This window comes from Mauremys mutica, chromosome 4, assembly GCF_020497125.1.
Source record: "Mauremys mutica isolate MM-2020 ecotype Southern chromosome 4, ASM2049712v1, whole genome shotgun sequence".
In the NCBI taxonomy this organism is placed as follows: Eukaryota; Metazoa; Chordata; order Testudines; family Geoemydidae; genus Mauremys; species Mauremys mutica.
In genome coordinates, this window is record NC_059075.1 from 24,465,435 (window position 1) to 24,489,176 (window position 23,742).

Below are 23,742 nucleotides of genomic sequence, written 5' to 3' on the forward strand. Positions count from 1 at the left end.
GTCCTCCAACAAGCCCTAGCACAGGGGATATGCTGGGGGGAAAGCTATGGAAGGATAAGGCTGCAGCACATAGCTAACACAGAAGGGATTCCAGGGAATGATGAGGCATATAGGCTGCAGGGGTGAGCTTGTGGGGCTGTCAGAATCAGGAAAGTGCCAGGATGATTTAAAACCCATCTTAGCCACCCCCAGCCCTGGGCTGCAAGTTCTTTCTGTTCTGCACCTCTTAGCCCTGCTCTACACTACAGGGTTAGGTCGAATTTAGCTGCATTAGGTCAAGTTTACAATGAACGTGTCTACACAAGCAACCCCGTTCCGTCGACCTAAAGGGCTCATAAAATCGACTTCTGTACTCTTCCCCGGTGAGGGGAGCAGCACTAAAATTGACCTTGCTGGGTCGAATTTGGGGTAGTGTGGACGCAAATCGACATTATTGGCCTCCCAGGGTGCTCCAATGTGACCACTCTGGACAGCACTTTCAACTCGCCAGGTACACAGGAAAAGCCCCGGGAACTTTTGAATTTCATTTCCTGTTTGGTCAGCGTGGCGAGCTCAGCAGCACAGGTGACCATACAGTCCCCCCAGAATCACAAACGAGCTCCAGCATGGAACAAACAGGAAACACTGGATCTGACTGCTGTATGGGGAGAAGAATCTGTGCAGGCAGAACTCCGAACAAAAAGAAGAAATGCTAATATATATGCCAAAATCGCACAGGGCATGATGGACAGAGGCTACAACAGGGACACACAGCAGTGCCGCGTGAAAGTTAAGGAGCTCAGGCAAGCCTACCAAAAGACAAAGGAGGCAAATGGTTGCTCTGGGTCAGAGCCCCATACATGCCGCTTCTATGATCAGCTGCATGGCATTCTAGGGGGGGAGCCTACCACTACCCCACCACTGTCCGTAGACACCTGCAAGGGGGGAGTCTCATGCAACACGGAGGAGGATTTTGTGGATGAGGAAAAGGAAGAGGAGGAGGAGAAGGAGAACGCATAGCAGGCAAGCTGTGAATCTGTTCTCAGCCAGGACCTTTTCATCACCCTGGAGCCAATACCCTCCCAAAGCGGAGAAGGCACCTCTGGTGAGTGCACATTTGCAACTACAGTACAGAGTTTTAAAGCAATAGTGTTTAATGTCTGATTTGCCCTGAAGACTTGGGATGCATTCGCGGCCAGCACAGCAACTGGAAAAGTCTGTTAATGTGTCTGGGGATGGAGCGTGAATCCTCCAGGGACATCTCCATGAAGCTCTCCTGGAGGTACTCTGAAAGCCGTTGCAGAGCCCCTGGAAAGCCCCAGGCTGCGGCCTAGCAGAGGGCTAACAGGTACTGGAGGTTGCAGGGGGCAGCCCAGGGGTAGGCCAAGGCAGCAGGTCCAAACCCTCCTTGCCAGTGATGAACAGGCTGATACTGCAGTCTGCCCCAGGACGTGGGGCTACAGAATGACTGGCAGTGGCCAACACTGAGGCAAAGTGGGGATAGAAGGGTGGGGGTTCTCCTGGGAGGGGGAGACCCAGTTAAAGGGGCACCGGGGTCCTGGGAGGGACACGGGGGGCCAGGAGAAGACAGGTGGATCACCGGCCTGCAGAGGGCACTCCGAACGCTGGACCGAGCTAATTCCCAAGGACGACCAGCGGGAGGCGCCGCAGGGGTGAGTCCGACCCATTACACGTGGTGGAGAATGTGGGCATAGTGGTCCGCCCCTGACACAAGGGGCTAGAGAAAGGACAGTGGAATTAATGCCTGGACATTGGGAAGGTGGAGAAACTGAGGCAGGGGGTGATGGATCCCTGTTACACCGGGGGCTTCTTTGCTGAGACTCCAGGCGTTGTCCATGGGTGGGGTTTGGAGTCAGCACCCCAGTGGAAGGGGACTGATGACCCACAGGGACTGCGGGAGGCGCAATGGGCCCTCCAAGGACAGATGGCCCAGCTGGTGGAGGAACAGCGGGCCTTGCGGAAGGTCCTGCGGCAGGTGTTCAGGAGGAACCGCCAAGGGCCGAGGGAGGAGCCCAGCCCTAGGGCCAGGAGGCCTAGGGCAGAACTAAAGACTTGTTATGTTTGTGCCAGGAGCGGGCACATAAAACGGGACTGTCCCTATGGGGCTGGGGGCAGGGTGCCTCACCCCAGATTGGGACAGCACCCAGTCCCTCAGACGGCGCGCTGGGTAAGGGAACCCTGGCGGCTGCGGGCGTGTTGGGCCTGTGGGAGGAGGGGCCACCTTTGGCGGGACTGCCTGGCCCCAAAGAACACGACCCAGGGCAACCCAGGAAGGGTTGGCCCAGGGAGGGACAATGGGAAGAAGCAGGAGGCCCGGGTAACACGAGGCGGGGAGCCTGTTGGCATTGCCGGGAGCTGGGCCACCTGAGGAAAGACTGCCCCCTAGTGGGGAGGGCAACGCAGCTGGAGGCAGCCGAGAGAGTGGCTGACCGGCCAGTGGGCCACCCAGGGGAAGTGGTGAAGACCGCAACTGGGACGGTGGGGACCCTGCGAGAGGGTCAGACCCAGACCATCGCCAGGGAGGTCATGGACAAGGAGACCCAAATGGACTGGGCCCAGCAGGAGGCTGGGACCCAGGTGGGGATGGACAAGGTGACGGTGGGAACCCAGATCTTGAGTGTGGAGGGTCCAGAAGACTGCCTGGGGGACCAGGACCTGCGGGCGCGGCTAGAGGCTGCGAAGCGGGCTCAGCAGACAGCACAAGCAGAGCTCCAAAAAGCCCGCCAGGAGAAGGAAGCCCTGGCCTTCAAACTGAGGGACAGTGAGGAGAAGCGGACGCAGCTGGCGGCACACCTCCGGGTCGCACAGGCCAGAAGGCCCCTTGATTCCCCGGGGTGGAGGTTTTGAGGGGGGAGGTGTGTAGCGGGGTGGCTACCCGCTCCTGCCCTTTGGGGCTTTAAAACATCCCTGGGAAGGGGCTTTAGGCTGGGCTGATTGGGGAAGTGGCTGCAGCTGGGGCCACGCCCCAAACTGAGCAACAGGGCCTTATAAGGCCAGGGGAGCCAGTCTCTCTCTGTATTCAGAAGGAGATGGGCCTGGCTGCAGGGAGCTGAGATAGAGTACCTGAGGGGAGCAGGGCTGGGGACAGGCTGAGGAGCTGGGGAGCTCCAGCCTGGAAAGCCCCAGGCTGTAGCCTAGCAGAGGGCTAACAGGTACTGAGAGTTGCAGGGAGCAGCCCAGGGGTAGGCCAAGGCAGCAGGTCCAAACCCTCCTTGCCAGTGATGAACAGGCTGATACTGCAGTCTGCCCCAGGATGTGGGGCTAGAGAATGACTGGCAGTGGCCAATTCTGAGGCAAAGTGGAGATAGTAGGGTGGGGGTCCCCCTGGGAGGGGGAGACCCAGTTAAAGGGGCACCGGGGTCCTGGGAGGGACACGGGGGGCCAGGAGAAGACAGGTGGATCACCGGCCTGCAGAGGGCATTCTGAACGCTGGACCGGGCTAATTCCCAAGGATGACCAGCGGGAGGCGCCGCAGGGGTGAGTCCGACCCGTTACACCCCTGCAGGTGCAAATGTTTCTATGCTCCCTCTATCATCTCCGTCCCTGAGGTTATCGCAGATTAGAAGTCGAAAAAAATGCACTCGCGATGATGTGTTTTCCGAGCTCATGCAGTCCTCCCGCACTGATAGGGCACTGCTGAATGCATGGAGGCATTCAGTGGCAGAGTCCAGGAAAGCATTAAGTGAGCGCGATGAGAAGAGGCAGCATGCAATGCTGAGGCTGATGGGGGAGCAAATGGACATGCTCAGGCATCTGGTGGAGCTGCAGGAAAGCCAACAAGAGCACAGACCGCCGCTGCATCCACTGTACAATTGCCTGCCCTTCTCCCCAAGTTCCATATCCTCCTCACCCAGATGCCCAAGGCGGGGGAGGCTCCGAGCACCCAGCCACTCCACTCCAGAAGATGGTCCAAGCAACAGAAGGCTGTCATTCAAACAGTTTTGATTTGTAGTGTGGCTACAGTAAGCAATGTGGCCTTGTCCTTCCTTCCTCCCCTCCTTCCCCACCCAGGCTACCTTATCAGTTATCTCCCTTTTTAAAAAATTAATGAAGAAAGAATGCATGGTTTCAAAACAATAGTGACTTTATTTCCTTTGCCAGCTGTGATCGAAGGGGGGAGGATGTTTGGCTTACAGGGAATTAAAATCAACAAAGGGGGCGGGTTTGCATCAAGGAGAAACACACACAACTGTCACACTGTAGCCTGGCCAGTCATGAAACTGGTTTTCAAAGCCTCTCTGATGTGCAGTGCACCTACCTGTGCTCTTCTAATTGCCCTGGTGTCTGGCTGTTCAAAACTGGCAGCCGGGCAATTTGCCTCAACCTCCCACTCCGCCAAAGATGCAGGGCCGGCTTTAAGCCAATTCCCCCGATTCCCTGGAATCGGGCCCTGCGCCCATGTCAAAGAGGCCCCTGTGCCTTAGACATCTTTTTAATTTTTTTTTTAACTCACCCAGCGGCGGGGGGGGGGAGTGTCTGCTCCAGGGCTTCGGCAGCATTTCGGCGGCAGGAGGTCCTTCGATGCCGCAGAAGACCCAGAGTGGACCCCCGCCACCGAAGTGCCGCCGAAGCCCCGGATCGCTGCCGGGTATTCAAATTGGGCCCCGCCGTTCATAAAGCCGGCCCTGCATAAACGTCTCTCCCTTACTCTCACAGATATTATGGCACACACAGCAAGCAGTAATAACAGTGGGAATATTGGTTGCGCTGAGGTCTAACCTAGTCAGCAAACAATGCCAGCGAGCTTTTAAACATCCAAAGGCACATTCTACCACCATTCTGAACTTGCTCAGCCTATTGTTGAACAGCTCCTGACTACTGTCCAGGCTGTCTGTGTATGGCTTCATGAGCCATGGGAGCCAGAGGTAGACTGGGTCTCCAAGGATAACTATTGGCATTTCAACATCCCCAACAGTAATTTTCTGGTCTGGGAAGTAAGTCCCTTCTTGCAGCTGCTCAAACAGCCCCGAGTTTCTAAAGATGCAAGTGTCATGCACCTTTCCCAGCCATCCCACGTTTATGTCGGTGAAATGTCCCTTGTGATCCACCAGTGCTTGCACTGGACCACCAGCAAGGTGGTCCAGTGCCAAGATAGGGATACGCGTTCCGTCTATCGCCCCACCACAGTTAGGGAAATCCATTGCAGTAAAGCATCCGCTATGACCTGCACATTTCCCAGACTCACTACCCTTGATAGCAGAATGTCAGTGACTGCATTGGCTACTTGAATCACAGCAGTCCCCACAGTAGATTTGCCCACTCCAAATTGACTCCCGATTGATTGGTAGCAGTCGGGCGTTGCAAGCTTCCTCAGGGCTATCGCCACTCACTTCTCAACTGTCAGGGCAGCTCTCATCTTGGTATTCCTGTGCTTCAGGGCGGGGGAAAGCAACTCCCAGAGTTCCAGGAAAGTGGTCTTATGAATGTAAAAGTTTCACAGCCACTGGAAATCATCCCATACCTACAACACTATGCGGTCCCACCAGTCTGTGCTTGTTTGCCGGGCCCAGAAACAGCATTTCACTGTATCAACAAGCCGCACTGCTGCCATGATGTCCCAACTGCCACATCCCATGCTTTCAGGAACGTCTGTGTCCATGTCCTCCTCACAATTGTCCTCGTGCTGCTGTCACTTAGCCAGATGCTGCACATACTGCAGTATAATGTACGAGGTGTTTACAATGCTCGCAACAGCAGCGGTGAGCTGAGCGGGCTCCATGCTTGCCGTGCTATGGCGTCTGCACAGATAACCCAGGAAAAAAGGCGCAAAATGATTGTCTGCAGTTGCTTTCACAGATGGAGGGAGAGGAGACTGACGACATGTACTCCAAACCACCTGTGACAATGTTTTTGCCCCATCAGGCATTGGGAGCTTAACCCAGAATTCCAGTGGGCAGCGGAGACTGCGGGAACTGTGAGATAGCTTCCCACAGTGCACTGCTCCATGAGTCGATGCTAGCCATGGTAGTGAGGATGCACTCCGCCGACTTAATGCGCTTAGTGGCGACATACACAATCGACTGTATAAAATCGATTTCTAAAAATCGACCTAATTTCGTGGTGTAGACATACCCTTAGAGGCAGAGCATGAAATAACACCCTACGTGTACATCTGAAGTGTGTTAATACTCATATGCTGCATTTTATTTTGCAATTACTATGTGCAACAACTCTTCTTTACTAGTACTAGGGAAAGGAATTATGATGATTAAAATTAAACACCCTAAAAATGCAGTATATACAAATCAGTGTTACTTTACTTCTGAAACACTAAAAATAGGTTTTTTTTAAAAATAGGTTCTCACCTACTTTTAAACATTCTGATGACATTTCACCCATTTAAATTTATCTTTCCTTCCCATCAGCAGGGCTGGTTCAAACAGTACTGCTGAACCTGCAACTGCACTGAGCCCCCGGTCATAGAGGTCCAGCTCCATCTCAGGTAGGTAGAAACAACAGCAAGATGTTTACTGATTCTGTCACTGTGTGGTATAGAGTTTAAGCCGCTTTGTGCTGAGAGGTTTGTGGTGACGATAACTTGAGGATTCTGGGTAATCAGCAACACTCCCCTTTCATCATGTCAATGGCTGGTTTCCATCATAGCACATCATAGGTTTCTACCTCATGTTTAATGTAAAATCTGTATCCTCTGTATCCCTAGCTCTTTCTACAAACAAAAGTAATTCTGGACACATTGCCTCTACAATCTGCCTTCCACAGACTGATAGTACACCTCTACCTCGATATAAAGTGACGAGATATAACACAAATTCGGATATAATGCAGTAAAGCAGTGCTCCAGGGAGGCGGGGCTGCGCACTTTGGCGGATCAAAGCAAGTTCAATATAACGCGGTTTCATGTATAATGCGGTAAGATTTGTTGGCTCCCGAGGACAGCGTTATATCAAGGTAGAGGTGTATTACCACCACCCAAAGCTGGTTTGGCATTCAAGGTAGGGGAACGTAGAAGGAAAAATCAATCATACACAGAATCTTATCTTTTGCACCATGGGGCATAACAGACTGGCTCTGTAGTGCATCTCTGGTTTGCCCAAACTGAACCTGCTCCACCCACCCCGCTAAGTTTCCCAGAGCTTGGATATACAAAGGAATACACTAATATGAAGCATACTAATTTTTAAACCACATCCAAGACATTTAAGGAATTTTTTAATGGGACTTAAATACATGTTAATAGTAAGAAGTCAGAGCAGGGTTGCTTTCACTGGCATAAGAGTTTGCTAGATGTGGTTTGAAATAAGTGAATTTCCTTGTACAACACAGCAAGGTAGATTTCTACATAAAATAATTTTACTGAGAAAAAGTGACCAATAGCCTTATATGACTTTGTCACAGGACCGCATGCCTTCCCCAGATTTTGTTTCTTCTATTGTCTAAAACAAAGAACCCTGGTATTACTTTTCAGAACGTGTTCTGAAATCCAAAGCAGAAATTTCCTACTCTTAATCTACTAGACTGCAGAATCAACAAAGAAACACATTAATAATAGACTAATCATTGTGTATTTCTATGGTATTTACTGCAATAATATTAGGCCTGATTAATTAACTTGGTATGAATAGAAAGATGTTGTAAGTATTTTTACAAGATTTTAACTGTAAATCACTTTAAATTATCTAGACCATTGCTTTGAAAGTGTTATCTAAAGAGAGAAAAACTGCACATACATGCTCTAATAAAAGCGTAACAATGACATTTACTACTCTCTCAATTAATTTAATAACCTTACACATATTTCAAGTTTCTCCATACCTCTTTGTTGCTGGTGACACAGTTTCCTTCCTGGTTCCTGATGGGGAAGGTAGAGAGCCACTTGGTTTCTTTGGTAACACGGTTCCATTATTAACAGTTGTCCTTAATGGCAGTGTTTGTACCAATGGTCTAGCTGTAAGACAAGCAGACGGTAAAATCACAGCTTGCACTGAAAAGGTCACTTTTTATTTCTGCAGACAACAAAAAAGGTTACACACATTTCACAGATGCTTTTGAAGTGTTAACTTTGTTTCAATAAAGTAGGGATTAAAAATTAAACAGGGACAAATTAACTAAACTTCAGCCATAGCCCTATTTATTATAAGGAAATCATTTTGGAATAGGCTTCCTAGAGTAATTTAAACTGAATATTAAACTAGTAACAAGTTACAGCTTGAATAATTTATTGCATTCAGAAATCTCTCATTACAATAAGCCTGTAGTCACATTTCTGAAATTTCACTTGCTAAATCTCAGCTACAAGGGGTAAATCATTTTTATTGTTAAACAAATTCATAATGACATAAGTGAAATAACCTTTGTACTGCTTAAGGGTCTAATTGTGCAACACTTACTCATTTTGGGAGCTACTGGAGTTCAATGGGACTGTTTACATGAGCAACCCTAAATCACCCCACTCTCCAAAAAAAAATCCACTTCCCTTCTAGAGCATGTTCAACGTAGCACCAGAAAGAAAGGAGAATAGCCTTCTGAGAGGCCTGTGTTCTTCAATAAAGAAGCTATACACTATTGCTTATGCAACAAGCTTTCCCAAGGTCTATGTCAGGGGTTCTCACATCGGGGGTCATGACTCCTCAAGGGATCACCAGGTTATTATGTGGGGGTCGCGAACTGTCAGTCTCCACCCCAAGACCCACTTCGCCTCCAGCATTTATAATAGTGCTAAATATAAAAAATGTGTTTTTAATTTGTAAGGGGGGGGTCGCACTCATAGGTTTGCTGTGTGAAAGGGGTCACCAATACAAAAGTCTGAGAACCACTGGTCTATATATTGCATTAAAAACTTGCTTTTAAGTATGTGGCTTTATGACTGAGAACCCAGCAAACAGGGTAGATATATATGTTATATATTTTTAAAGTGAGAAAATGCATTTGGAATCAACAGAACCATGGATATAATCAGCTGAGATGTTCTACTCTCATGTCATCTTGATGAAAAAAAACACAATATAGAAAAATAAATTATGTACACACCATATGCGTAATTAATTTTGGAACAGTTTTTATCAAAGATTTTCATTCCAATCAACCATATGTTAGTTAACAAACAATGGTTAAGGCTGTGAACAATAGAAAATATAAAGATAAGTAAATACTGTTAGAGAAAGTGTTTTGAAACAGGATCTTTTAATTCCACAGCTGGATTTTAAACGGCTTCTCTTAATTTATGTAAATAATTAACAAATATGAACTTAGTAACTTTCTTCATGTATTTATATCACTTGCTTTCAACATAGCTAGTTTTCTCTATCTACAGAAAAAAAAGCCAAGAACTATAATGTTCACAGAGCTATCTGAACTTTGATGGAACTTTACCTCTCATAACTTCAGCTACAAATTACTTCAAGCTCTTCCTTACTTGGGGTCTTCCTAACTGTGAGGAGAGCAGGAGCTACTGGCTGGGCTAGGTCATCCTCCATCCACTTTTCTAAAGGTGACAAAGTCTTTGGGTTTAGAGGACGACACTAACCAAAAGAAGGCATCTTCAGGAGAAGTGTGATTCATGAGGCATTCTCTTCCCTCTAAAATTAGTATTTAACCAGTACCTCCGTCTGATATTACAAGGTGCATTACTATTGGAAATACCATCTCTCAGCAAAGCTATAAAATCCAGGTTCTAACCAACTGTTATAACTAAAAGATCCAATTATTAATTATTATTACTATTATTATTACAAGACCAGAAATGTAACTTCAATCTCCTTGCAAAATTCTAGTTCTGAAAATTATATTCTGCCTATTTAAATTCTCCTTCCATTTTAAATCCTGCCCTAAAATGGAGCAGTTTTAAACAGTTGCTGTGCTTGATGCCCATCAAATGGTTTAGGTAAATAGCCAATATATCAGTTTGGAAAGAACTTTAGAATCCATCCATACAAAAAGATGCTATATAAAATGTAAGCTGTCATTAAAATGCTGGAAGCAGCTAGTCAGGTAGCAAGTCTCAGCTGCTGGGCTGTTTCACAACTGGCACCCCTCTCCTGCATCCCAAAGTACACATCCAGGAAGCCCATATGACTTCATGAGCTTTGCTCCTGTGAAGGAGCAAGGAAACTGCTGCCTGGCACAGCCAGGGTTAAAGAAAACCTGTATGCTCAGCTAGCATGGCCTTGCTATACCTGCAGCCCAGGGGCAGCTCTAGCCATTTCGCCGCCACAAGCATGGCGGCATGCCGCGGGGGGGCACTCTGCCGGTCGCCGGTCCCGCGGCTCCGGTGGACCTCCTGCAGACGTGCCTGCGGAGGGTCTGCTGGTCCCGTGGCTCTGGTGGACCACCCGCAGGCATGCCTGCGGATGCTCCACCGGAGCTGCAGGACCAGCGGCCCCTCCTCAGGGACGCCTGCGGGAGGTCCACCGGAGCCCCCTGCCGCCCTCCCGGCGACCGGCAGAGCACCCCCGCGGCATGCCGCCCCAAGCACGCGCTTGGCATGCTGGGGCCTGGAGCCACCCCTGCTGCAGCCAATGCCAGGCCTGGAGAGAGGAGAAAAGGAGGGAGCCTGGCTCAGTTGGGGGCTGTCTGACAAGGAAGCAGGAGCTCTCTGTTTGCCTGCCTGAAGGGATGGATCAGTGACCGGACAGCCAACACAGCCACTGGAGGCAAGGAAACCTTCCCCTGCCAAGAGGAGCCTTAAGCCCCAACTGTGGGGTTATTGAACTAATGGGGCTATGCCCCAAACTAAAGAGACTCTAATAAGTAGCAGCCCAGGGAAGCGGGTCTTGATCCCCCCCCCCCCCCGGCAGAGAGGCAAATCCATCAACCTGTTTAGGGAGGTGGGACTACACAGGGCCCTGGGGAGAGTCTGGGTCCCCCTCCAACCCATCTGACCAATGATCTAGCCACTAGGCTGCCTGGCCACCGAAGGCTCTATCACAGGTGGTGGAGAAAATGGGTATTGCCCTAGTCCCTACTGAAAGGAATTTAAACAAACAGAAAAAAAAGCAAAAGCCCAAACAAAAAGAAAGACCTTGAATGGAGATGGAACAGCTGCTGAAATGGATGGCCGAGCAAAACACCCACCATGAACAGCAACAGCAACTCCTCCTGCAGCAGATGGCCATCCAGCAGCAGCAGTTAATTTGTGAATTGGCAGTTAATTTGTTAATTTGTGGACCATCAGCAGCTGGTCCAGCAGGTGGCCTCCATACTGCGACTCAGTGCTTCAGCAGATTCAACTAACACTGCCTCTATCCAGTTTACCAAAATGGGGCCTGAGGATGATCCTGAGGTTTCCTTAGAAACTTTTGAGCGGGTAGCCACGGTAGCCCCGAGACCAATGGGTTGCAGTGCTGGCTCCATACTTAAGCGGGGTAGCACAGACCACATATTGTGCTTTAGACGTGGAAGCCATGCCATTATGCTCCATGAATTCCAAAACAGTGACTATGAAGCTTATGAGGATCTTTGCTCAAGTCAGGGTGCCTCAGGAGATCTTGACAGACAGCCCCCAACTGAGCCAGGCTCCTTCCTTTTCTCCCCCCCTACAGGCCTGGCATTGGCTGCAGGTATAGCGAAGTGTGGCTAGCTGAGCCCACAGGTTTTCTTTAACCCCTGCTGTGCCAGGAAGCAGTTTTTCTGCTCTTTCACACATCCTCCCCCTTATGACTCCATTTGAGGTCTGCCTCCCCTCCCTCAACTGCTCTTCACCATCCCGTGAGAAGAAGTCAACATTCAGATGGAGCTTTTGCTGTCTAGCTCACTTGTTGGTCCTTTGTCAAGACCTCAGCCCTCCAGTTGGGTTGCTGGTAGTCCTGTCCCCTTTCAGGGTGCTGAAAAGTCCAGTGCTTCAGGAGGCCAGTCTTCCTAACTGGGACATGCAGCCCCTGGTCTCTTTGAGTTTGGCCTACTTGCTCCAGTCCTTAATAAACCCTCTTGCTGAGTTTGGTAGGGGAACCCAGTCCTGCCTCTTCCCTACATTCCAGGCCAAGGCCCAGTATAAAGCGGTTATGCAAATCTCTCCCCAACCCTTTATTGTTTTCCTGGCCTGCTTTCTATTGAGCTCCTCCTGTATACTGTTTCCCTGGTTCAACCCTAAGGTACTCTCCTCCTGAGATTGTGTGGGTGGCTTCTCCTCTGCCTGTATTGCAAGCCCCTGCTCTATTCCTAGGGGTTTCTCAGCCTCTCTGGCACTCACCAGGTTATGTTTCAAACCATCTGTATTGTTTCCTTCCTTAAAGCAGGATTCCACCCCCACCCATCCCCAGATCTCTTCTCGGAGCTGGGGTTATGAGCCATGTAGTTAGGTCATGTGCTATCTTTTTTAGGCAGGAGCTCACCTCGGCCCTCCTCCTGGAGCTGGGGTTGTGGTTCAGGCAATCAGATCTCCCTACTCCAGACAGGAGTCTCCCCTGGCTCTCTTCTATGGAGCTGGGGTAATGGTTTGGGCAAGCTGACAGAACAAGGAGCAATGGTCTCAAGTTGCAGTGGGAGAGGTCTAGGTTGGATATTAGGAAACACTATTTCACTAGGAAGATGGTGAAGCACTGGAATGGGTTACCAAGGGAGGTGGTAGAATCTCCATCCTTAGAGGTTTTTAAGGCCCAGCTTGACAAAGCCCTGGCTGGGATGATTTAGTTGGTGTTGGTCCTGCTTTGAGTAGGGGGTTGGACTAGATGACCTCCTGAGGTCTCTTCCAACCCTAATCTTCTATGATTCTAAGTTACAAGGCTTTAGCCAGCTTCACCCTCAAGTGGGTGCCTTTTCCCAATCAGTCCTCTATCTTGGAGGATTCCACAGGTCAGCCTTCTCCTACTGATCTCTGACCTGTTATGAGAGAGGAGGTGGCATACATGCTAGTCCCCTTCTCCCAGATCATTCCCAACTGATTGGGTGAGAGGGGATTCTTACCCTGACCACTCTGCAAGGCTCCTGGTCCTGGGCCCTTAAAGAAACAGTAAGTGACTTTCTCCAAATTAACACTTATTCCTGGGACCACTTCCTCTCCCCCAATACAGCTTATTTCCTAGGCCTTTGCATACACCAGAAAGTTTCCAACGTTTTAAAGGGCCATGTCACATGACCAGGGATGGGGTGACTGGCACCCTTACATGGGCAGACTACCCCATCATAGATGTCCATTCTGTTTCTGCTGTAGGTACTAAGGCAGGGATCGGCAACCTTTGGCACGTGACCCACCAGGGAAAGCAGCTGGCAGGCCGGGCCAGTTTGTTTACCTGCTGTGTCCGCAGGTTCGGCCAATTGCAGCTCCCACTGGTCGCGGTTCGCCGTCCCAGGCAAATGGGGGCTGCAGGAAAGGCAACCAGCACATCCCTCAGTCCACGCTGCTTCCCGCAGCCCCCACTGGCCTGAAACAGTGAAACGCAGCCAGTGGGACCAGCATGGAGCCCCACTGAAGTCAAAGTGGTTCTACATGGACATGCAGAAAATAGCAAGACTGGGGTCTTAGTTTGTAAATTCTGGACAGGGATCATGTTTTCCTATGTGTCTGTACAATGTCTAGAATAATGGGGCCCCGAGCTTTAATAGACTACCCTGGTTTTATTTCTACAAACTAAAAGCTTTCAATCACTGCCCCATGAACTTGGTAACTCGGTTTTGGCATTAAACCTTATTCGTTGAGGAAAGAAGTTAGTTCTTTTCTGATGTTCCTATTGGGAATGTAGATTACATCTAAAAGGACTCAGAGGATGCTCCAAGGAAACACTGAAATGAGGAAGAGTCCTAACAGACTGACACCAATGAAAGAAATCACTCTTTTAAAAGCACTAAGAAAAAATTGCACATGATTCCTGATTATACTATGTTAACAACTCTTTCTAGCTTCTAAAACACTGGAATATGATGGTTGTAAGCTTCTCAGTCATTACTGCCTTGCAGACCTCAGGTTTTCAAACTCTGAACAAAACAAACTTTCATATGTTTGTGCATGTTAACTGACTTTAGCCAACATGTCTGAGCACTGAAGTCCATTTTGAGTATGAAAGCATGCAGCACATTTGACAAGAAGACAGCACTAAATTATGTGAATACCAGAACAGAAAGTATTATAAATACTAACAAAAATTGGATTCGTGCATCTTGAATGCAAATTAGACACCAAAACAAAGTTTTCTAATAACATTAAAATATAAATCTGCTCTTCATGTATTCATTTATTTTTAATATGGAGGTGCTACCTTGTGGTCGACATATGAAACCAATGTCCTGAAAACCTGTGGTCATTAACCATCCGATGGTCTTTTCATAACACCAATGTCATGGCCATATAAATACTCACATGATTCTGTTTTGCCAAAGTAAGTTCCAATTGCAGTTTGGCTAGATGTGCTTTTGTTAACATGCTGACAAACATCATCTGTGTTTTCATAATTGGATACATGTATAAAGACCCAAACCTCTTAAAAAGTGTTGGAATGAGCTGGCTAAGTGTGTACCTACCTTCCTACCTTGATGGAATCAGAATTACTCCACAGTATGTCATAAATGCTATACTGTTACCAGCTAATGGAGATTCACCTTCTAATCAAGTGGCAAGCACCTGTGCTTCTGGAGCACAAGGATCCAAGTTCTATCCCTGTTACTACTACAAAGTTAGAGTGAAAAGGGCATGCAGTACAGCAATAATCTGGAATTCTTTAGTGCTACATAATTAACTCTTTTTAAATTCTTTAATCAATCAGTTATGTACTCTGTGGCTTTTTAGTTTTATTTATTACAGTTATTCTAAATAGCTATAGCTGTCAAATAGTTCCAAACATGTCAGTACTGTTAGCTTGCTAGTAATTCACTCATTCATATTATAGTTTTGTCAGTTGTTACATATTTATTTTACAAGTTCTGTTGCTTCAGGATCTTACCTGTGGTAGCAGCACTGACATGTTTATCAGGCTCAGCAGCAGCTGCTTTTTTAGTCATACTCTGATCTATGGATTAATAGGGCTATTAAGATTACAAACAAACCAATAATTGAAAAAAGGAAAGAATAACAAACAAAAATAAAAGAAAGGCAGGAAGTCATAAAAACTCTGCATAATAGGCTAATTAAATTTTTTAAAAGCCATTAGTAAATGAAATCCTAACTGGACTAGGTAAGCAACTGAAGTTTCCTTATATGTATTTTTTAGCTACATGACTCAAAGATCACACAAGTGCTCATACAACACTGACACAAACAATACTTGATTTTATCTTGAGCTTAGCTTCATTATGGTATCTAAAATTGGAATTCATTAGGCTTTAAACCAAGCAAAGTTAACTATTGTGCCATGGGAAAATTTGAGCAGTCTGCAGTGGTTCTAGAATCTGCAGTCCACTGCTATACCCAGTGCCAGGTCTTAAAAGTTGAGCTGTGAATTTACCTTTCTCTCAGGTGGGCCCCAACATGGCACCTCTGATTTGAACTGTTGAATATCTGCATGAAACAAGATATACTACACTTCAAATCCTGACTGTTATGTGTCAGTCTTTTGCACGAGAGTGTTTGCGATCCAAGTTCAATTTTTTGTTTAATAATTGTAGCACTGGGGGTTAAAGGTGCAGTCAATGTGAAAAAGTTTGAGTCTCAATCAGCTTCCCATGACAAGATGTCTGCAGTTCCAGCTTTGGCCCCCTCTAGTCAAATCCCTCCCGTAATGGTCACTGTTAGTCACTGCTGCTCTAAACTATCACTCTGAAGTTATTAAATTATTCCTAAGAGTGAGGTAAACTGCAATTTTAACATACAGGAAATTGTTACGCGTTTTTGTTGCTTTTGTTTTGTTAAGCTGTTTGAGGTATGGAGTTTGTTCAAAAATAGTTTTACCTATAATTCATAAGCAAAATGTCCACCTCTGAAGTTTAGCATTTTGTCAAAACTGCTAAAAGGAACAAATTATTAAGATGCTTCTAATTCTACTTTATATCCCCGCAGAGGTATGGGGGAAGCAGACAGTGATGATGAAGGTGAAATATCATGATAAAAATAAATTTTATATTAATATTTATAGTCGCACCTATTTCTGGAAATTAGCAGGAAATTACAAATATTATCAATACTTATTTCAGTAGTTTGTGATGGCCGAACAGCTTATGTTAGTCGACGCTCTTCCTCTGCAGTATGCGGTACAAACTCCTTAGAAAGTTGCCATCATAAAGAATTACCTGCAATATTAGCATCCAGTTCTGCTCCTACCAAAGTCAATGCTCCATTAACTTCAATGCAAGCAGGATTGGCCCTGTAGTTGTACTTCTTACACTGTCATGAAGCCTAAAAATAAGAACTGATCTGGCTGCAATTTGACACTAGTTACTGTCCTTTGTTTTCTCACCTCAAAGAACTTTGAATGTAAATGTAACATAGGGCTTCCTAGCCCCTCAAAAATTATGTTGGAATGGAGCTTTTTTTTTCTGAACCTACTTATAGTAGTATTTACTGTATCAGACCTTAACAGTTTCTGGCAGCAAAAGAAGCAAGGACAACAATTAGTGTTGCCAACTTTCTAATTGCACAGAACTGAACACCCTTGCCCTGCCCCACCCCTTCCCTGAAGCCCGCTTGCTCCGCCCCTTCTCTGAGGCCCCACCTCCACTCACTCCATCTCCCCTCCCTCCTTCACTCGCTCTCCCCCACCATCACTCACTTTCACTGGGCTGGGGCAGGGGGTTATGGTGCAGAAGGGGGTGAGGGCTCTGGCTGGGGGTGCAGGCTCCAAGGTGGTGCCATAAATGAGGGGTTCAGGGTGGAGTATGGGAGCAGGCTCAGGGCTCAAGCAGGGGGTTGGGGTGTGGGTGGGGGTTCGAGCTCCAGCTGGGTGCGCTTACCTCAGGTGGCTCCTGGTCAGCAGCACAGGAGGCTAAGGCAGGCTCCCTGCCTGCCCTGGCTCAGCGCGGGTCCTAGAAGCGGCCGCATGTCCGGCTCCTAGGCGGAGGAGCGGTCAGGTGGCTCTACGCAGTGTGCACTGCCTGCAACCACAGGTGCTGGCCCTGAAGCTCCCATTGGCCAAAGTTTCTGTCCAATGGGAGCTGCAGAGCTGGCACTTGGGATGGGGACAGCACACAGAGCTTCCCTGATCGCACCTATGTCTAGAGGCTGTAAGGACCTGCCGGCTGCTTCCAGGAGCTACGTGGAGCCAGGGAGTCTGCCTTAGCCCCGCTGTGCCACCAACTGGGCTTTAAACGGCCCGATCAGCAGTGCACACGGTGCTGCCCGGAGCCACCAGGGTGCCTTTTCGACCGGGTGTTCCAGTCGAAAACCTGGCAACCCTAACAACAATAGGAGATACAAAAAAATAATAGTGTGAACGCCTACAGCATGTTCCAGCCAAGAACTAGTGTGTTTTAAGACGCATTAATTTAGTTCCACAGTGAGCTGCTGGCCTTCCCCCCAAAACATACAAAGGCCCTAATTCACCACAGCATGTGCTCAACTGTTTTGCTGCATCAGGGCCTGAAAAGTAATTGATGGCACAAGGTCACACAAAAGGTCTGTGGTAGATCTGGGAGGAAAGTCCAGATCCCTGATTCTCAGCCCTGTAACTTAATTACAAGACCATAAAATGCATATTTTCCATCAAATGTAAATTTAAAAAGTTAATTTTAAGTGAACATATATCCCACTTGTAATGAAAATACTTTCATAATTCAGGTATCAGAGAGCTTGTGAACCTAGCCACAGTTTTCACATCTAGCTTGCCACAATTACTTCTATTAAGATTACAAAAGAGGAAAAAAAAACCCATGCATTTTTTTATAACTTTCGAATGGCAACAAACTCACCGCAGTTTTACAGCAAGCATATCTGACTCTATCAGACTACTACCACTTACACCATGTCATTCTGGTTGCAGCAAACCTTGGCTATCTATGCAATACTGGATGCTCAACTTATTTTTTTTTATTATCTTTGTATATTATTGACATTATTCTGCACAACATGAATCAAGCTAGGTTAGTATGAGATACTCAAAGACAGCTTAGCCATCTTCACTGGCTGATCAGCTTCATCTGTAGTGCCAAGACAAAATAGGGGTTTCAGTCCACAGAAGATGACCCACTCCTTGAAGAGTTTATGATCTAATTTTGGACAAGAGGCAGCAAATAGGAATTGTGTGAAAATTAAACATGTAGATTAAAACAGTAAGAAAATGCAGATGATTCGATAGGTTGTGTGAGCTTCTGAAAGACTTCTACACTTACTTTTGTTTTTTTATGTATTCTATTTAGTTGGCTATGAATTTTGTTTTTAAATTTAATTTTTCTTGTTCATCCTGAGTGTTTTAAAAGACTTAATAACAAACTTTAACACATAAATGTTTGACTAATTTTAAATACATTTGTTCACATATATTTGAAATGCCAACCTTTGGTAGGTCCTTTCTTGTTCTGCATGGCCTGCTGTTCCTCTGTAATATTCAAACGTCGAACCACATCAGCCAGGGCAGATTTGAGCAGCTGGATGTCATCTTCCTGCATCTGGACACGCTGCTCCAGAGAAGCAATGCGGTCTGTTACCTCCATACTGCTTGCAGCAGAGGCACTGTCATCTAAACAAAGTGGTGTGAAAACAATGTAATCTCAATGTGTTATCAAGAAATACAGAATGTATCTACATTATCTGGAAGCATAATTTAATTCTTCAGACCTGTGGAATTATAATGAAAAGGAATGTTTTGAGACAGTGTGAGGAAACAAAGGCTTCTGAGAAAAATCCAGCCCCCTAAAATCATAGCTTTACTTTCAAGATTCATTCTTGTTATACATCCATTTTCTTAAACACCCACAGTGCATGTACTGTATTCTGTATCAGTATAATCAATTTATCCCCACATCTCGAAGCTCCTGCCTTTATAAAGAAATGCCAATATTATCCATACCCAAAATACCAAAAGACCAAGAAGCTGTTTTGCATCTATATGTGTATCTAATAAAACTGGTCATTTCTCACTTGACTGAAATGTCTCAAATATTGCTCATACACATTTTTGGTTTGCTGAGACACTTATAAAAGGATTCAATATTGGTCCAACCCTGCAAGCACTTATGCACATAAGTAACGATATATGAAAGTAGTCTCATTGATTTAAATGTTAAAAATTAAGTACATGCATAAGTACTTAATATAATAATATATGGAGATATACCTATGTCATAGAACTGGAAGGGACCCTGAACGGTCATTGAGTCTAGCCCCCTGCCTTCACTAGCAGGACCAAGTACTGATTTTGCCCCAGATCCCTAAGTGGTCCCCTCAAGGACTGAGCTCACAACCCTGGGCTTAGCAGGCCAATGCTCAAACCACTGAGCTATCCCTCCACCCTTGAAGGCCTAGGCCCTTAGTCTGTAAATTTACAGTTGGTCTTCACATTTCTTTACAATTCATCCTATATTTAGAAATAACTGAATCTGGTAGATGCTTAGAACCTGACAGAAAGTGTGCACTCTTTTCACCTCAAAACAGTAAATGGAGTTATTCTGGACTGCAATCTTATTTGTAGAAGCAGCAAAGAATCCTGTGGCACCTTATAGACTAACAGACGTTTTGCAGCATGAGCTTTCTTGGGTGAATACCTACTTCTTCGGATGTATTCACCCATGAAAGCTCATGCTGCAAAACGTCTGTTAGTCTATAAGGTGCCACAGGATTCTTTGCTGCTTCTACAGAACCAGACTAACACGGCTACCCCTCTGATACTTGAATCTTATTTGTGTATCCCACTCCATTTCTTATTAAATAGAAAAAAGTTACTGGCCAGTTCTGTAACTTTTTTTCTTCAAGATATGTTGCACATGTCCATTTCACTTCAGATGTGTGTGTGTTAGAGATTTTTCCTTTAGTGGTATCCATTGGGGCAGCACATGGGCCCTCTGCTGCCTCATGCTACTGCGTGATGATATAAAGGGCGGAGCTTCCCCAGACTCCCCTCAGTTCCTTGAGCATCTGCAGATCCCATAGCTCTGGCTGCCAAATCTGCCCCATCTAAAGAAGCTTGCAAAGAATCCTAACCATCATTTGCCCATTGCTAAAATGGCCTGGAATTCCTGCCTGGCATACTCCGACAACTTCTCTGAAAACTACACAGTCCTAGGGGGAGAAAGCTTGCTGGTTAGAGATATGAAATTGTAGGCCAGCTGTGGAGTATATCTTTCTATCAAAAAGGTCTAGTCTCTGTACATGCTTGTCCTTTGGGGTAGAAGAAGGCCATCCCAGATGTGTTCTTTCACTCACTGCTAAGACAACTAAGGAACCTGGCAATGAATGGGTATAAAAAGGCTCATAGCCTTGAGAAGGCACATAGTACCTTCTTTTGCTCCTCTTGGCTGTTGGAGGCAAGAAGATGGCATTTGTCACAAGGGTCTTCCAGAATCCAGGAGGGCCTCGTTGATAGGGACAGCCACTCTAGATGGCCCTATTGAAACCAGAGTGTTTACAAGGCTAATCAAACTCTCCTAGACCACCTCAAAAGGGATATCATGAGAGGTAGCTACTTGTTTGAAAATGTCTTGGTAAGCCCTGTAGTCATCTTGGACTGGTGAAGTGTCTTGTGGCACTACAGTCTCATCAGGCAATGACGTGGACAAATATAAAGGAGGCTGAGACTGATTCCCCTGCAGCATAGTGGGTGGATGTTCCAAAGGTTGAGGATTTTGCTCAGTAGTGAAGACATCCTCCTGGACCTCCTCCTGGATCTTAAAGATAGGAACTGGGGAGGATTTGGAAGAAGATTTCATTAGAGCCATGGGTACATGGCATATGATTCCAGCTATGACTGATTCAAGGTTCCCTTCTTCTGGAGCATCTCCGTCCCTCCGGTAGGCATCAGCAACACAGCTCTCTTGATTAAGGAAAAGGAGAGTCGTTGTCTGTCTCAGGAGCGAGATGAAGCTGAACATGGTGATGCCATACCAGGCAATGACGAGATTAAAGTGTGCTGCTTCAGACATACTGATACCAGGGATATCAAGGTAGATTTACCCCTCCTAGACTGCACTGGTCGAGAAACACCAGACAGATTGATGCTTTATCCACCCACAGTACCAAAGCCACTAGCCTTAGGCAAGTCTATAGCTGAGTCCTGAGGATACACTGGCACTGGGTGAGCTGTCTCCTGTAACCTTGAGAGTCCAGCACCAAAAGGGAGAGTATGTCTTGTGATGCCACATATACCTCCAGCCTTGTTGGTACTGAGATCCTTTCATGTTGCATAGAAATAGTCAGTATCATGAGGGGGTCAATCTCAATGGCCCTGGTACCAGTGTCACAGTTAACAACCTTGGATGTGAAGTGATTGGTACCAATGAGCATCTCTTGCCAGAGGACACCTTTCTCTGTCCTAAGTGCTTACTGGTGGATGGCGCCAGGAATCTAGATTTTCTAGCACACCCAAGCCTTGGCTCCTTGGATGAATTCAACCTTTTATCCTTCTTTCTCAGCACTGGGGAAGGGGATCAGTGCCAATGTCCAGAGGAGCACTCTGCACCGAAACCAAAGCACTCCCCAAAGAGGAAGGCTCATCAGGTGGACACAGGGCAGCCTCACTAAGGATGTGGCACAGGCTCGCCTCTCTTTCTTCTTTCACAGCTTAAAGTCCCTGCAAATTTGGCAGCATCCCTAACGTGACCCTTGCTGAGACATTTTAGGTAGGTGGAATGAGGGTCACTCACTGGCATGGATCTTTTGTAGCCGGCACAAGGCTTAAACTCCACAGACTGAGGCATCCCATAACAAAAGGGAACCAACGTGCCAATAAAACAATAAAAATAACAAATGAAACGTATATGAATATAAAGAACTAACTAACGAGTCCCAGCTATTTACAGAAAGATAAGATAAATTCCCTGTGAGGGGATAAACTTGCAGGATCAAGCCGACAGGTTCCCACTACCGATCATGGTAAGAAGGAACTGAGGATGGGCTAGGGCAGCGCCGCCCTTTATACCATTATGCAGCAACACAAGGCAGCAGAGGGCACATGCACTGCCCGAACGGGCACTACTAAGGGAAAAGTCTCCAACTCTGCTTAACTGAGCATGCACACACCTGAAGTGGAATGTGTGTGAGGTGTGTGTGGGCGTACACACCACTGAAGTGGAGTGCAATCAAAGAACTATATTTCCTGTTACAAATTCTTGACTTTTCTGATTTACATAAAAAAAAACAAATACAAAAAATAGTATCTGGATATGTTCAGAAATATACAAAAGACAAAGCAAAAAAGCTAGTGATTTTTAAACAGAATTATAACAAAAATATTTGTTTTTACAATTCTATGAAAAGATTGCTATTAATACTGTAGTGGGGTCAGTTGCCTCTCAAAAGTACCTCTGCAGTGCCCTGATAACAATTTTTCCCTCAAAGAGCTTCTTAAACAAGCTCCACACAGGCTTTTCTTGTCCTTTCAGCACCCCTTCTTGGAGGCCCAAGTTTATTCACATAAATAAAACTCCAAAATAAAACTCAAAGTCCCAAAACACAGTATGTTGGTTTTATCCTGTCATCGAGTAACTCCAGGGTGACCAGATGTCTCGATTTTATAGGGCCAGCCCTGATATTTGGGGCTTTTTCTTATATAGGTGCCTATTACCCCCTGCTCCCATCCCTATTTTTCACACTTGCTGTCTGGTCACCCTAAGTCACTCTCAGGCTTTTATTGCCTGTAGTCTCAGTAGGGAAACCCCACATCACTTTGTGGTGGAGTCTGTTCACTCCCAGGAAGCTCCAGTTTAGCCTACACGCAGGCCTTCCTGTCTGGGGCCTTTCCTGCTTTGGCAGGCCACTCCCAGGCCCTACCTGGCTGAAGCCTCTGGTTTCTGTCTTCTGCTTCCAAACCGGCTGATATCAGGGTCTTCCCTGCAGAAGGCTCTCCTTGCAGTTTCCTGAGCTTCCCCCCTTCCCTACAGCCACCTGCTGCCTGTTATAGGGAACTACCTGATTCAACTCACCTGTGCCTACTGGCCTTTAAAGGAAAAGCCAACCTGTTACAAATATCATCAGTAAGTCACTTCAAGTAAAATCATCCAGTGATGACTGAAGTACAGCCTTATTTAGTTAGTTATTTAAATAATCCACACAAAGAGTAAATGCTTTAAAAACCCTGATTAAACTCATTCTGAAAAGTTTGATCTTGGCAAACCAGAATGAGTCGAGAACTGAGTTCTGCTTTAGCAGATTTCACCAGAAGCCTTATATTATGCATGCACAGGCAAACAATTATTACAATATTTAAATAGATTTTTTAAAAATGTCATGTGATATGCCCAAAGTATCACTAAACTATTGGTTTTTTGTTAGAGAATTTCAAAAAAGCACATAAAATTAGTATATTTTATTTGCTTACAAATCCATTCAAATAATTTTTGTTTACAAAGTTTGTTCACAGGGTACTTTTGGTATACCAAAATCCAGGCGACAGCATTTTTTAAACAGCTGATTTATAAACAACTCAAACATTGAAATAGTAATACTGTCTGACCATAAACAGTAGTGGGCCTCTAAGGCCTGCTGCAATAGTTTTCAATCAGTTTGTTAGTTGGGCTTTTTAGAATAAGACACGATGAAAATGTCAATGTTAAAAACATTATATGCAATTTTATGTTTAAAATTACTGAACAAAGCTATATTTTAGACCTCTTGGTTTGACTAAAACGGAACTCAAATTTCTGAAATATGAGGAAATTGTTTCCCCATAATACACACCAAATGTTTTTTCAAATCTTAGCATAATCACTATTGTGTAGAGCAACAGATATTTCTATTGAAGCTATTGCAGCTAATTAATCCCCAAAATAAGATTGTAT

The 23,742-nt window shown here is 46.0% G+C and overlaps 1 protein-coding gene across 4 annotated transcripts in view; it reads right to left on the reverse strand.

The window, feature by feature from the left end:
* EML1 (EMAP like 1) overlaps window positions 1-23,742 on the reverse strand; it is a 134,337-nt gene that overhangs the window by 67,229 nt on the left and 43,366 nt on the right. For 2 of the 4 annotated variants that reach the window (XM_045015259.1, XM_045015261.1), the window contains exons 2-4: window positions 18,309-18,491; window positions 14,829-14,894; window positions 7,774-7,906 (exon numbers count right to left, since the gene is read on the reverse strand). In XM_045015259.1, coding sequence (XP_044871194.1) covers window positions 7,774-7,906; window positions 14,829-14,894; window positions 18,309-18,491 — 382 coding nt within the window. The remainder of the gene's footprint in view (window positions 1-7,773; window positions 7,907-14,828; window positions 14,895-18,308; window positions 18,492-23,742) is intronic. The other 2 variants (XM_045015262.1, XM_045015263.1) reach the window with 1 other exon arrangement.